The sequence below is a fragment of the Aptenodytes patagonicus genome, chromosome Z, assembly GCF_965638725.1.
Source record: "Aptenodytes patagonicus chromosome Z, bAptPat1.pri.cur, whole genome shotgun sequence".
In the NCBI taxonomy this organism is placed as follows: Eukaryota; Metazoa; Chordata; class Aves; order Sphenisciformes; family Spheniscidae; genus Aptenodytes; species Aptenodytes patagonicus.
In genome coordinates this window covers 22890064-22902250 of record NC_134982.1, presented here as the reverse complement: position 1 = coordinate 22902250, position 12187 = coordinate 22890064, and the positions used below count along the sequence as shown (strand labels likewise).

Genomic DNA, 12187 nt, shown 5'->3' with positions numbered 1-12187 from the left:
AGACATTACATGTTTCTGAAGGGAAGGTGTGCGCCCCTTCCCTCCCTTCCTTTTAGGAAGGGTACTGGCTTAAGTGACTGCACAGCCTCAGACTTTCTGCTTCTCCTTGTACTCTGAAGAATACCAAATAGAAAGTCTCCACAGCCTGGGGGTGCTCTAGTTGATGCGGTCATACAAAACATACGGAGTACAGCAAGCAGATAAACAAGCCTGTGCAGAGAGAGGAAACAGGGTTGTAAAATATTATAGCATGTGCACTTAGACACCTTCAGGGAAGCTGCCTTTAGTAAATTACACATAGCTGTGCAGCATAAGCATAGCATCTGTACGGAATGATGTGAGGACATGCTACAGGAGCACCCAGGCTCCCTGGAACACAGGCAGAAACCTAGAAAGCTATTTTTCCTCAGGAGTGCAGCAAGCATACGCACAGGAATTAATTTAAAAACATATGCAGAAGTGCTCTGAATTATCGCGAGTCAATTTGTTTATTGCTACCTGCCTACCTACTACAGGGTGATGCCCACGCTGTGACATCTTTTGATGGCTGGCTTTAGGTTTCCTCTTGCACTAGAGCCTCAGCCTAAAGAGAAACTGAGCGTGGTTTTCGGAGCGGGCCCACCCCCGGTCCCCTCAGCAGCTGCACCCCTTCCTTCACTCAGAAGGCGCGCTTCTTTGTCTACTTATTTCCCTCCCTCCTTAATGATTGTTACGTCCCGCATCTCGCGGTCAAGTGTGTCCGATTGTAACAGTGAGTTCCATCAATTAATATAACGCAGGAGAAATCAACAGCATAAAAAGCAAAGTTTGAACACGGTTTGAACCGGGCAGCAGCAGCAGCAGCAGTCAAACCGCCCCGCTGTCTACAGAGAGCAGCAACACGGTCACGGACCACGCAGGACCGCGCTCCGCTGGGGCTCGGCGCTCTCCGCCGGCCGCTCGGGGGCTCTCCGCAGAAGCGCCCGGGGCTCCCGGGCGGCGGGCAGAGGCAGCACGCCTGGGCGCCCGTACGCGCAGGGCCCCCTACGCACGTTTGACTTCAGCCACCAGCAGCAGCCGCCGCCGGCCCGCCAGGCCCCCGGCCGCGGCCCCCGCCGGCAAGCAGCCCTTCGCCCCACCGGGGCGGCCCCCCGTGCCTACCTGCGCGGGTCTCGTGCTTGGGCACCCGGTAGTACTTGTTGCCGAACTGGTCGGTGCCCACCAGCTCCTTGGCGGGCCCGAAGAGCCGCAGGCGCAGGGCGCGCAGCGCCCGCCAGGGCCGGCTCATCCCGGCGGGCGGACACGCGCCGCGCCAAGGTCGCCGCCGCCACCCACCGACCCCGCCGCGGCGCCTCAAGCCCCACCCCCGGCGGGCTGCGTCACGTACGTGCGCGCGCCCCGCCCCGCCCCGCCCCCCCTCCTGCCCTGCCCTGCCCTGCCCTGCCCTGCCGACCACGCTCTCCGGCGCCGCCGTGCCTGCCCGACTCCGCCCATCGGTGGCGGGCGCGCCAGCAACGCCGCTCGCCATTGGTGGAGGCCGGCCTGCCCCGAGCCAATCCCGGCCACCCCTAGCCCAAGATGGCGGAGCGGTGTCGAGTGGCTTTGCGGCCTCGTCATGTTGGGGTTCATTTCGGCTCGTCAGGCCGGGCTCGACGACCCAGTGCGGCTGCGCCGGGCCGAGTCCACCCGGAGGTAGCACGGACCGGTGGGGAGCCGGGACCGGGGTGGGGCTGCGCTGCGCTGCTGCGCTGCGCGGGGGGGGGGCCCGGACCGGCCGCCTCAGGCCCGCCAGGCGGCAGCGGCAGCGGCAGCCCCTGGCTCCGCCCTGCCGGGGAGCCCTCGAACCGCCCCCCCCGCTAGGCTGGGCTGGCCTGAGGTGTGGCCCGGGGCTGCCCCCGCTGCCGCTCCGGCCGAGAGAGCCGAGCTTTGTCCTGCCGCTGCCCCGCTGCGTGTGCTGCGGGCGCGGGGAGCCGGAGCGGAGGAGCCGGGAGCCCCCGGGGCCGGCCTGGGCTCCCCGGCAGGGGCTCCCGCGTGTCTGCCGTGCCTCGTCTCGGAGTTTCCCGTGGGGATTTTTTTGGTTACGTGTGTGGATTAGCAGCCCTGGGGTGGGCTGAGCAATGGTGCTTTGGTAGGCTGAGTGGGCACAGGGCAGTAAACTGTACCTTAGCACTGCTGCCCTTGCTGTCTTAACGGTTTCACCAGATGTTTCAATTTGCATGCGGCTATGCTCCGCTTTGTGGAGAAACAAGATTTATGTGATGCTTGTGTGCCCGCATCGGTTCGTCCTCCCTCCTTCCAAAACTTGGTCTGTTGGCAGGTTGCAAAAGAATCAGATACCGGGGCTTTATTAGGTTCCTAACAGCTTTTGTGAAAAGTGGTGACTGCATAGAGAGGCTTATTGATATTCCTGCTGACGGTTATAATGTGATAATATTTGTTCATTATCAGAGAATCAGTTTTGCAGCTGTATTTCAAGATAAATCCAATAAAGCCAACCTCAGTTCAGTTGCTCACACAACTCTGTCAGGAAGGATTTGTGTTGGTGATTTACCCATACAATGATGCAGCTTTTGTGGCTGTATGATTGTAAAAAGAGTCTCTTTGAAATTGAATTTTGGTGATTCAGGAAGCTCCTTTCTAGGTGCATTTTGACAACACAATTACGTCCTTTCTGTGCCCTCAGCACTTGTGTAGCAGACAGTGTTAAGAATGGAAGCAGAGTGGACAGAATTTACGTTATTTGGACAACTGTCTACCTAACATTTCCCTTCCTAAACATTTTAATTTTGGCTTTAAAAAGAAATGATCTATAGTCTTTGGTAGGTTGTATTTATAACTACATTTTAAACTCATATATTTTAAAACATTTTCTTAAGGGGAATTTATTGCTTCACTAAAATTCAATCTTGAGCTCAAAAGTTTTAAACTAGGTATCTTGTATATGTCAAAATTCTTATTCTGGGTGACTTCTTGCATAATTATATTTCACATCTTTTAAAAGAGCTTAAATGACTTGCTGCTTTTGAAGCATGCCTACAGACATGCTGTTGGGGGTCTGCCTGTAACAGCCTAAGCTTCTCACATCGAGTTTTGCCACTCAAGCTGAAGCTGAGTAGGGGCACTCTGCCTTACAGCTTTTCGGTTATCTACTTAGTTACGTTTTTGTTGATAATGGTTTTTACAAAATAGTGCTGTAGGAAGCACTGATCATCTTGTAAGGCTAATTTTATATCAGGTTGTGTGGTTTAAGGAAGCAGAATCTGTCCCTTTTTTTTTTTTTAGGCAATATTAGCATATTTAAAGATACAGGCTACTACAAAGTAGTACAAGACACTACTTGCAGCTCAGAAAAGTTTGTCGTGGAAGCTTCATCTCATGTGGATAGCATAGTTTTTATTTAATGTTACAGAAAGCATAACAGACAAACATTGTTTCCTTAAAGGAAATACTGTAATCTGTTAAACTAAATGCATCTGTCCACTAGGTGTCCGTAGTTCCAAGTAGGATGAAGCTTGGAAGGACAGTACATGATGAAGCTTCAAAATAACTAATATTTGTTGTGACTACAACTACTTCTTAATGTTTCTTCTGCTCAGTGTTTTAAAATTACATTCTGTTTTTTGTTTCATATATTGGCCCCAAATGTAGTTTTGCTATTTCTTTGAGCCTATTTTACATAATTATTTCTCTCTTACCTTCCAAACAACATAAAGAATAAAATATTTTTTCTGCCAACTTCACAGGACTTATTTCCAGCCCTGTATCGTGTCTGCAAGTCTTGCAAAAAATAACAGTGATAGGTTAAATGCATTGAGGAAGTGTGAAACTACGGTTTGAGCTGTTCAGAGCTACATAGTAACATTCTACAATTCTGTTCTTACTGTTAATGTCTCTCTTTTTCTTTTTTGTTGTTGTTTTAAGGGTTCTAAGTTTGGAATTAAATAAAGATAGAGATGTGGAAAGAATACATGGGAGTGGTATCAACACCCTTGATATTGAGCCTGTTGAAGGAAGATAGTAAGTATATACTTTAGTTGGTAAAAATGTGTATGAGAACTTCACTGTGTTTTGGTACTATGGATTTATTTTCTTGCTGAACACTCAATTATATTGAGCATATTGAGATCATGAGTGTTGTAACTTGTATGCTTTATTAACACTTTCAGCATGTTATCCGGTGGATCAGATGGTGTTATTGTACTTTATGACCTTGAAAACTTGAGCAGAAAACCAAGTTACACATGTAAAGCACTTTGTTCTGTGGGAAGGTAGGTACTCAAAAATTCTATTAAAAGTTCATGATGATGTCTCTTGTGTGACTAGCATTAAACTCACAAATTAATGTGTGTTCTTATTTGTAGGATAAAAAGACTGTGGAAAGTAGTACCAGAAATCTTTGAAGGCTAGCATGATACATTATGGTTTTTGGCATGCAAAAAATAAGCAAGAAACTTTGTTATTATTTATGTGATTTACTAAGTAGCAGGAGCTAATTGTTTTTTCTTTATTTGTCTACTCTAACAGTTACAAAATATGTACAATGACTCTATGATATTGTTTGAGTAGATCTTTGACAGTTCGGAAGTTAAAATGGAGGGTGTTAAATGTAAACATATGGAAACTAAGGTAGAGAGGCTTGTGTTCCTGTAGAACCCACAAAAAAGTTAGAGTTAGTACTCCAATCTCATGTTTTAACACTAGAAAGAAGAAAAAAAAAAAACCCAACCATCTTCCAGGTCACAGTTCCTCACCTGTGAGTTTTCTTATTGTTTCACGTTGAAATTTTCTGACTCTATGCCAGTAACTATGAGAAAGTAATTTTCAGACTGTTGTAGAAATATTCCTTGTATCCCCCAAATACATGTAATATATATCTCTTTGAATAATTATGTGTCTAAGCAAAAGGAAAATAATCTTTGCACAACCCTGTTCATCTGATTGGAAAAAAATCTAATGCAGATTTGCAGTTGTTGGTTTTATTGCCCCTCTCCCTGCTCCCAGTTTAACTAATAGCTATTTCAAGTTCACCAGGTACGGAAGTAATTAATACAGAACTTTGTAAGAACATGTTTGAATGAAGACAGATGTGTTTGATAAAAATTGAACATATTTTTCTGAAGAACAGGGTACTACCATACTGTGTAGTCTATGTAAAGACTCAGAGCCTTTACTGATATGTCAGACTTTCCCTGCAGGCAGTATAAATTTGTCCATTATGGGCATTAAGTCTTCTAGCAAAAGCTGTTTTTTCCTTGTGTTTACATAGTAAGGTTATCTAGTAGGTTAGGACTTTATCTGAGGCTCATAATAAGATATATCCTACTGTGTAAAAAGATTAGTAGCTACATTTTCCCCTTATTTTTCCCAGTCTTCCAATTATTTGAGGTCTAAGAGCTTCATAATTAAGATCAACAAGAACAGATCAGATTTGTAACAATAAAAGGCCTAAATGGTAACTTAGACCATAAGAAAGAAAAAGGGTAATAGAACATGCGTCAAAACAAATGGGTAGGAACAGAATCTACTGCAAATAAGCTGCATTTGGTAAGTGTTGATGGCTGGGACTTCTTGAACAAAATTAATTAAAATTGTAACTAAGAACAAGTAATGACTATGCATGCCCAAATCTCAATACCAAAATGAATTCTGAAACAGATAGAGCAAACTGAAGAAATACACGCTGAGAAGACAGCATAAAAACTGGCAAATCTGTGCTAAAATCATGCCGTTGTTAACTTCAATTAGGTCAGTAGAAATATTCCATACTTGAAAATTCTGTTTATAAGCATAGTTAGTCCGTAGTTTGTTTCTTGAGTAAGTGTTAATTTGCATAGATGCATCTTTTATTTTTTATTAGTTGAGTAGAGGCATAAATCATACTAGTAGAATCTGATTTTGTGTGACACAATGATCTAAATGATAGGCTTATTATTATTATCATCACTTAAAGTAACCATAGTAGGTTTTTTGCCTCAATTATTTATTCCCAGTATTCATGTAGCTTCCTAGTATGTTTTAATTACTTATTGTAGCTAATTAGCCACAGATGTAGCTTCAGATATTGGAATAGTATTCATGCAGAGTTCCTGACATCATAAATGAATTTATAATTACCAGTAAGAAACAATTCCCATCTGACTATCCAGCTCCTATATTTGAAGCATGTGATAATGACCTGTTGCAAAAGCTTGTCTGTGTTCCAAGTTTGCAGGGCACAATGCAACTCTGGTCTCGAAGTTGCTTAAAGAATAAGCTCTTGGTAGAGGCCCTTCAAAACTATTTCTGAATAGACTCTGAACTGGGCCTGCTGAGGGTCCAGGAGTTTAGAACATCAGAGGCGATAATTCCTGATGGTAGGCTGTGATTTACCCAGTGTTTCTCATCTAGAATGTAGGGCCACTATTGTAAAAAAAAAAAAAACAAAAACAACCAACTCCACCGGGAGTCAGAACACAGAGCTTTACGTGGTTTCACATGATCCACGCTGTCCTGTGGCAAAAACTGGCATTTGAGAGTAACCCAACAGTACCAGCTTCTAGATAATATATAGCTGATGCTTGTGTGTAAGGTAGTGTCCTCTACTCAAAACCTGTCTAGGAAGAATGAATGGCAGTGACCTTACTATCCATAGAATTAATTCTGTATTTGGTCTTTGGTAGAAAAGGTTGGGATATTCTGAGTGATGGGGGGAAATACTGTGTATAGAATAAGCTGGGAATAACATACAGCCCTGAGACATGAAGCCAGGCTGAATGGCATGTGGCCACTACTAAGCCTAGCCAGATCAAAGGTGATTCCTGCACAGCTACTCAAGAGTATTTTAGTTCATTCCTCAGCCCTCTGGATTATGGGAGAGTTGATTGCTTTGGTGCAGTGCTGAACACAGTCCAGTGTTGTGCACTTATATTTATTGTACCAGGATAGTTAGTTCCATGAGTTTAGATTTTTCTGCACAATGCCTACAAATGCCTCTGCAGGAGTAAGTTCACGCTGAGTCAGGCTTGATTTCCTGGCACTGCAGGTACTGAAGATTTTTAGCTTAACCCCCTGTAGAATAAGTGCACAAAATCTGTTGATTTTTAGCACCGTGGCAAAGTAACAAGCTGTTCTAGGGTATGCTTCAGAGATAAGCAGTGCAGGAGTTACTAAACTAAGCTCAACAGTTGCTCAATAGCTCTTGCTTAGTATTGTCAGTGCTGGCTTCTGTGCTTTCTAGCAATCCAAGTAAGCAGGAAGGTTTATTAGCTTAGGTGTAGTGCCAGATCTATGCAGAAGATCTGCATCTGCGTTTACACAGTGATACCCCTGCAATAGTTACCGCTTTGGAGGCCAGGACACTTGAGAGAACAATGCAAAGATAAGAGCTGAAGTGAAGAAATCTTGTGAGCCCTTCACTAGCTGCAGATGGAGCCAGTTGGACTATTTTCGCATGTGTACTGCATCTGGCTGGGATGGAGTTAATTTTCTTCATAGTAGCTTGTATGGTGCTATGTTATGGATTTGTGACCAGTCTTGATAACACACTGATGCTTTAGCTATTGCTGAACAGTGCTTGCGTAGTGTCAAGGCACTCTCTGTTCCTCACTCTGCTGCCTCAGCAAGTAGGCTGGGAGGGAACACAGCTGGGACACCTGACCCAAATTGACCATAGGGATATTGATATTCCATACCATACAAAGTCATGTGCAGCAATAAAACTGGGGGGAGTTTTCCAGGGGTTGCCACTGCTCAGGGTCTGGCTGGGCATCGGTCAGCCTGTGGTGAGGGATTGCTTTTGCATCACTTGTTTTTCTTCTTTTTGTGGGTTGTTTTGTTTTGTTTCCTTTCCTTTTACTTATTAAAATGTCTTTATCTCAACCCACAAGTTTTCTCACCTTTGCCATTTGGATTCTCTCCCCCATCCCACTGCAGGGGGGGAGTGAGCAAGCAGCTGTGGTGGTGCTTAGCTGCCTAGGGTTAACCCACAACAGTATGGTACTTCTGAGTCTGGGAGCATGGTTTTGGGCCCTGAAGCTGAATCCATGTGGATCCAGCTCAGATGAGAGAGGCCTAGCAGGTGTGTGAAATGAGCTGTATTGTTCAGAGCCTGGTCAGTTGAATCATATACTGGAGCTGTCGAGATTGGCTCTGGCGTCCCTTCTTCCCACCACTGTTAAAGTATTATTAATTATATTACGTTCTTTTACTATGCATAGTTGAGTTGAAAGTTTCATATTGTTCTTCCTCTTTCATTTCTGAATGCAAAAATAACTAACTCTCAGTAACTCAGTCCGCTGCTCTCTGGTGACTTCAGTATACATGAATTCCTGATAACTGTGTAGCTGTAATTATTAGCTAATAATCATGGTTTAGTGGGCATGGTGGTGTTGGGTTGACGGTTGGACTCGATGATCTTAGAGGTCTTTTCCAACCTCAATGATTCTATGAATTTTTTGAACTGTATATGTGATTGTATTTTTCAGTAGATCCGTTTCTAAGACAGTGGGATTCCACGAGCATAAATGGTTTGTAGTGTTAGGCCCTCACTTTAAACATTAGATCTTTAAACATAAGAATTTAAAAATTTCAAAAGACATGAGTGCCTTTTATGCCTCAGACTGAGTGTCTTAACTTGAGATATGCTACAGATACCATATTTTGAAAAGGTAAATGATCTGTAGTTTCTTGAAATGAGGGCTCATCAGAGTAATTAACATAGGTTGATTGAAAATTGAGGCATCAAAACAAGAAGTTCTTCTTGAAAACCTCAGTACAAATTAAAAAAAAAAATTAAAGTATGTTTTCAACTTGTCATCGAATATCAAGACAATTATAAGACAATTACCAAGACTCTAACCAACTGGAATCTTTTCCTTGATTTTAGGAGCCATCCTGATGTACATAGGTTCAGTGTGGAGACAGTCCAGTGGTATCCTCATGACACTGGCATGTTTACATCCAGCTCATTTGATAAAACCTTGAAAATATGGGATACAAATACTTTACAAGTAAGAGAAAACTTCTACAGCTTGCAGGCTTCTTTGTATACATGTTATTCATTCCACATCTGTAGTTCATCCAGAGCTCAACAGGACCAAGCATCCAAAAGGATGAAAACCAGCCGATTGTTGGAACTGTGGGTGCAGCAGAGGGTGACGTGGTTCTGGCATTCATGCGTACCTTGGTGTGTACCTGTCTGTTTCTGAAGACCAGAATGTCTAAACTGTGTGAGGGCCCGGAACCCTTGGGACAATTCCTTTCTGCTTTTGCCGTGAACAAGAATACAGCTAGTTGAATTTATGCTATATAAACTTGTCCACCAAGGACTGGTCTGAAGTTCATTCTCGGGGATTGTTGAGTGTAATGGTAGTGTACTGCAGGGCTAATTATTTTTAGTAACCAAGGCCTAAATACTGCTTTTGAAGGACTGGTGGTCTTGGCATTCAGGGTCTCATTAGGTCCAAAATTCTGGTGTTGTAAGCAGTACAGACACCATTTCTAAAAATTGGTGGAGAATGAGAGAAACCATTAAGAAAATGCTAACCAATGTAACTGGCTTCATTAAAGTAAACAGATTCTGTAGGATTTTAGGTTGCTTTGACTCACAAATCCTCGCATTTAGTTGTTGAACTATGAATTCTGGACTGCAGTTTATCCTGTTTCCAGTATGCATGTATTAATGGATTTACACTGATGCTATTTGAATGTTGTTTCATGCCTAGTGAAAGAATTTCAAAAAAATGAGAGGTTTGTCATCCTAGGGACACAACAGAGAATAAATTTTGACCTCTTTTTTGTGAGATGTGAAGCTGTGTTTGCAGTTACTAAATCTTCTTGTAAATGCAAATTTCAATTCACTTTCCAGGTAGTTCTGTGAGCATCACTTAAAAGACACAGTGTTCATGTGAAGGTTATTGATCGACCTGTTCTGCCACCAAATGGTGTATTTGAAAACACAGACAACTTAGTTTTAAGATTTTTAGGTTTTATATATATACAATATTTTAGAATGAGACAACAAAAGCAGTTGTACCTGAAAGTAATTGTACTGATTATTAAAGCCAATGTTATATTTCATTAATTTTTAACATTCACAAGGGAGCTAATAATTTTTTTTTTTGAGGAATTGAAGATAGTATGTGATGTTTGTGAATGACAAGGGGCTTCTAAATTTAGTCTAAGTGCCTCTTTCCTGTTGATTTCTATCTCCATATTATAACCTTCTTGGGTTTTTTTCTTGCTGTTTTTTCTTGCTAACTTCTTTAATTTTTTATAATTTTTAAATAATTTCCATTCATGCTTCTGATTATCCAGTTTTCTTGGTCTTTCTTTTGAGTCATCTCTGAGCTCTGGCATAATTGTTCTAGTGTTGGAAACAGACTTACTTTGCGATGTTTGTGTGATCTGGTTTCTAACCAGGAGAGTTATTGTTAGTATGTAAACAGTAATATTTGTATTAGTCTCATTTGTAGCTGTTACTTGAAAAATACTTAATAATGAGGATTTACATTCTGATAACATACTTGGCGCTGTGATTAATTTAATCTTTTTATTATCAGCCTGCAGATATATTTCACTTTGAGGGAACAGTCTATAGCCATCACATGTCTCCAGTTGCTACAAAGCATTGTTTAATAGCAGGTATGTATGTGTTTTTCAGAAATGCCCTATGTATTTTGGGGTTATAGTAAAAAGCAAGTAATATTCAGTAGGGTTTTCTTCCCTCCTCTGTCTTATTTTTACATAATTTGAGTTTTCATAAGACGTAAGGTCATTGGTAAAATAAAATGTTATCAGTTAGTCGGATTATGTCGATGAGAATATCGCATTTGTTCTTCTGAAATAATACATCAATCAAATCACCTTCTAGATAAAAATACCTAGCTATAACTAGGTTACCTTTCATTACATAAGTTAGCATTTGAAGGTTATTAGCTCCAAACATAGTAAATTGTGTAAATAGGGGTGTGTGTGTATTGCTTACATGTATGCAATTTAACTATGTTTAGCAAAAAAAAATATTTAAAGAGGTGATATTTTTAATTTTTATGTTTCATAAGTACTGTCCTGTTTACCCGTGGTTTCTAAATTTTGTGTGTTATATGGTAAATTTACTTGGACTAAAAATGTAAAGCTGTTAATAGAATGCATTGCGCTGACTAAATGAACTGTTATGCAGCTAATGTTTTTCTTCTATTTCTTTGTCATTGCTAAGATTTTGTTGTTGTTGTTCTCTCAAATGCTGGGGATTTTTTTAGCTGTCTTTGTTTCTTTTGTTACAGTTGGTACCAAAAGCCCCAAAGTACAGCTCTGTGACTTGAAGTCTGGATCCTGTTCTCACATTCTGCAGGGTACTTTTTAGTCTGAAACATAAATGTTAAACAATAACTACTTTGAGTAAAACAAGTCCTGTAAAGAAACACTGTATACAATGTATTCTTTGTAAGTAACATGACTAATTTATTTATTGCCAGTTATAAAAGTTACACAGTGGCAAAAGGTTCTTCTGGGTGTTAGTGTAGTGCTAATGAATTGGAGAATACAAATATTAATTAATGAACAGTTACTACAGATGTTTGGGCATTTTCATTACCTAATCAATAGTGATTACTATTTATTACATGGTTAAGTGTAGGCATTGGTTTTGTGTTCATGGAAATTCAATATGGGGTGCTGCTTTTTAAAAAAACAAAAAAACGCAAAACAACAAAAAAAGCCAACACCAAAACAAAAAAACCTTCACTCTTTTTAACAAAATATCCTGTGGAGCTGCTTGCATGGATTTGTTTAGAAGTTTCTGTGTAACAGGCAAGATACTACTTGCTATAGAAGGATGGTATCTAATCCTTTGCATTTACCTAATTCAGTAAACACGGGGGTTTATTGTTGCGTAATCCATTACTTTTTGCACTTAATGAGAATTTGCCCTTAACGTCTCTTTTCTGTTTACTTTTTGGAGTATGAGTATATACACACATGCTCAAGTGAAGGCAATTACAAGGTAAATCTTCATGCTTCAAATCAACAGGGCAAGAGCCAGATCTGATCTAGAAACTGTAGAGAAGTGTTAGCTCAGACACAGCAATGTGCAAATGCAGCTCTATTTCTTCACTGGCCAGCTCAAGTCTAAAAGCAGCCTAGGTGCTTTCGTGTGATGCAGAGCTTAAGCCAGTAAAGTCCTTCTGAACTAAATCAGCCACAATGGGCATCTCAACATTCTGTTTCTAGA

The 12187-nt window shown here is 41.6% G+C and overlaps 2 protein-coding genes across 3 annotated transcripts in view; one reads left to right on the top strand and one right to left on the bottom strand.

Annotated features, from left to right (window-relative positions):
* NDUFAF2 (NADH:ubiquinone oxidoreductase complex assembly factor 2) overlaps window positions 1-1309 on the bottom strand; it is a 65206-nt gene extending 63897 nt beyond the window's left edge. Inside the window, exon 1 of the mRNA XM_076361656.1 lies at window positions 1141-1309. Within this exon, the coding sequence (XP_076217771.1) occupies window positions 1141-1267 (127 nt within the window). The 5' untranslated portion in view covers window positions 1268-1309. The remainder of the gene's footprint in view (window positions 1-1140) is intronic.
* A 229-nt stretch (window positions 1310-1538) lies between these two features.
* Window positions 1539-12187, top strand: part of ERCC8 (ERCC excision repair 8, CSA ubiquitin ligase complex subunit) — a 30359-nt gene continuing 19710 nt past the window's right edge. Inside the window, exons 1-6 of one of the 2 annotated variants that reach the window (XM_076362645.1) lie at window positions 1539-1671; window positions 3901-3996; window positions 4146-4247; window positions 8843-8966; window positions 10518-10599; window positions 11241-11309. In XM_076362645.1, the coding sequence (XP_076218760.1) occupies window positions 1595-1671; window positions 3901-3996; window positions 4146-4247; window positions 8843-8966; window positions 10518-10599; window positions 11241-11309 (550 nt within the window). In that variant the 5' untranslated portion in view covers window positions 1539-1594. The remainder of the gene's footprint in view (window positions 1672-3900; window positions 3997-4145; window positions 4248-8842; window positions 8967-10517; window positions 10600-11240; window positions 11310-12187) is intronic. The other variant, XM_076362646.1, reaches the window with a different exon arrangement.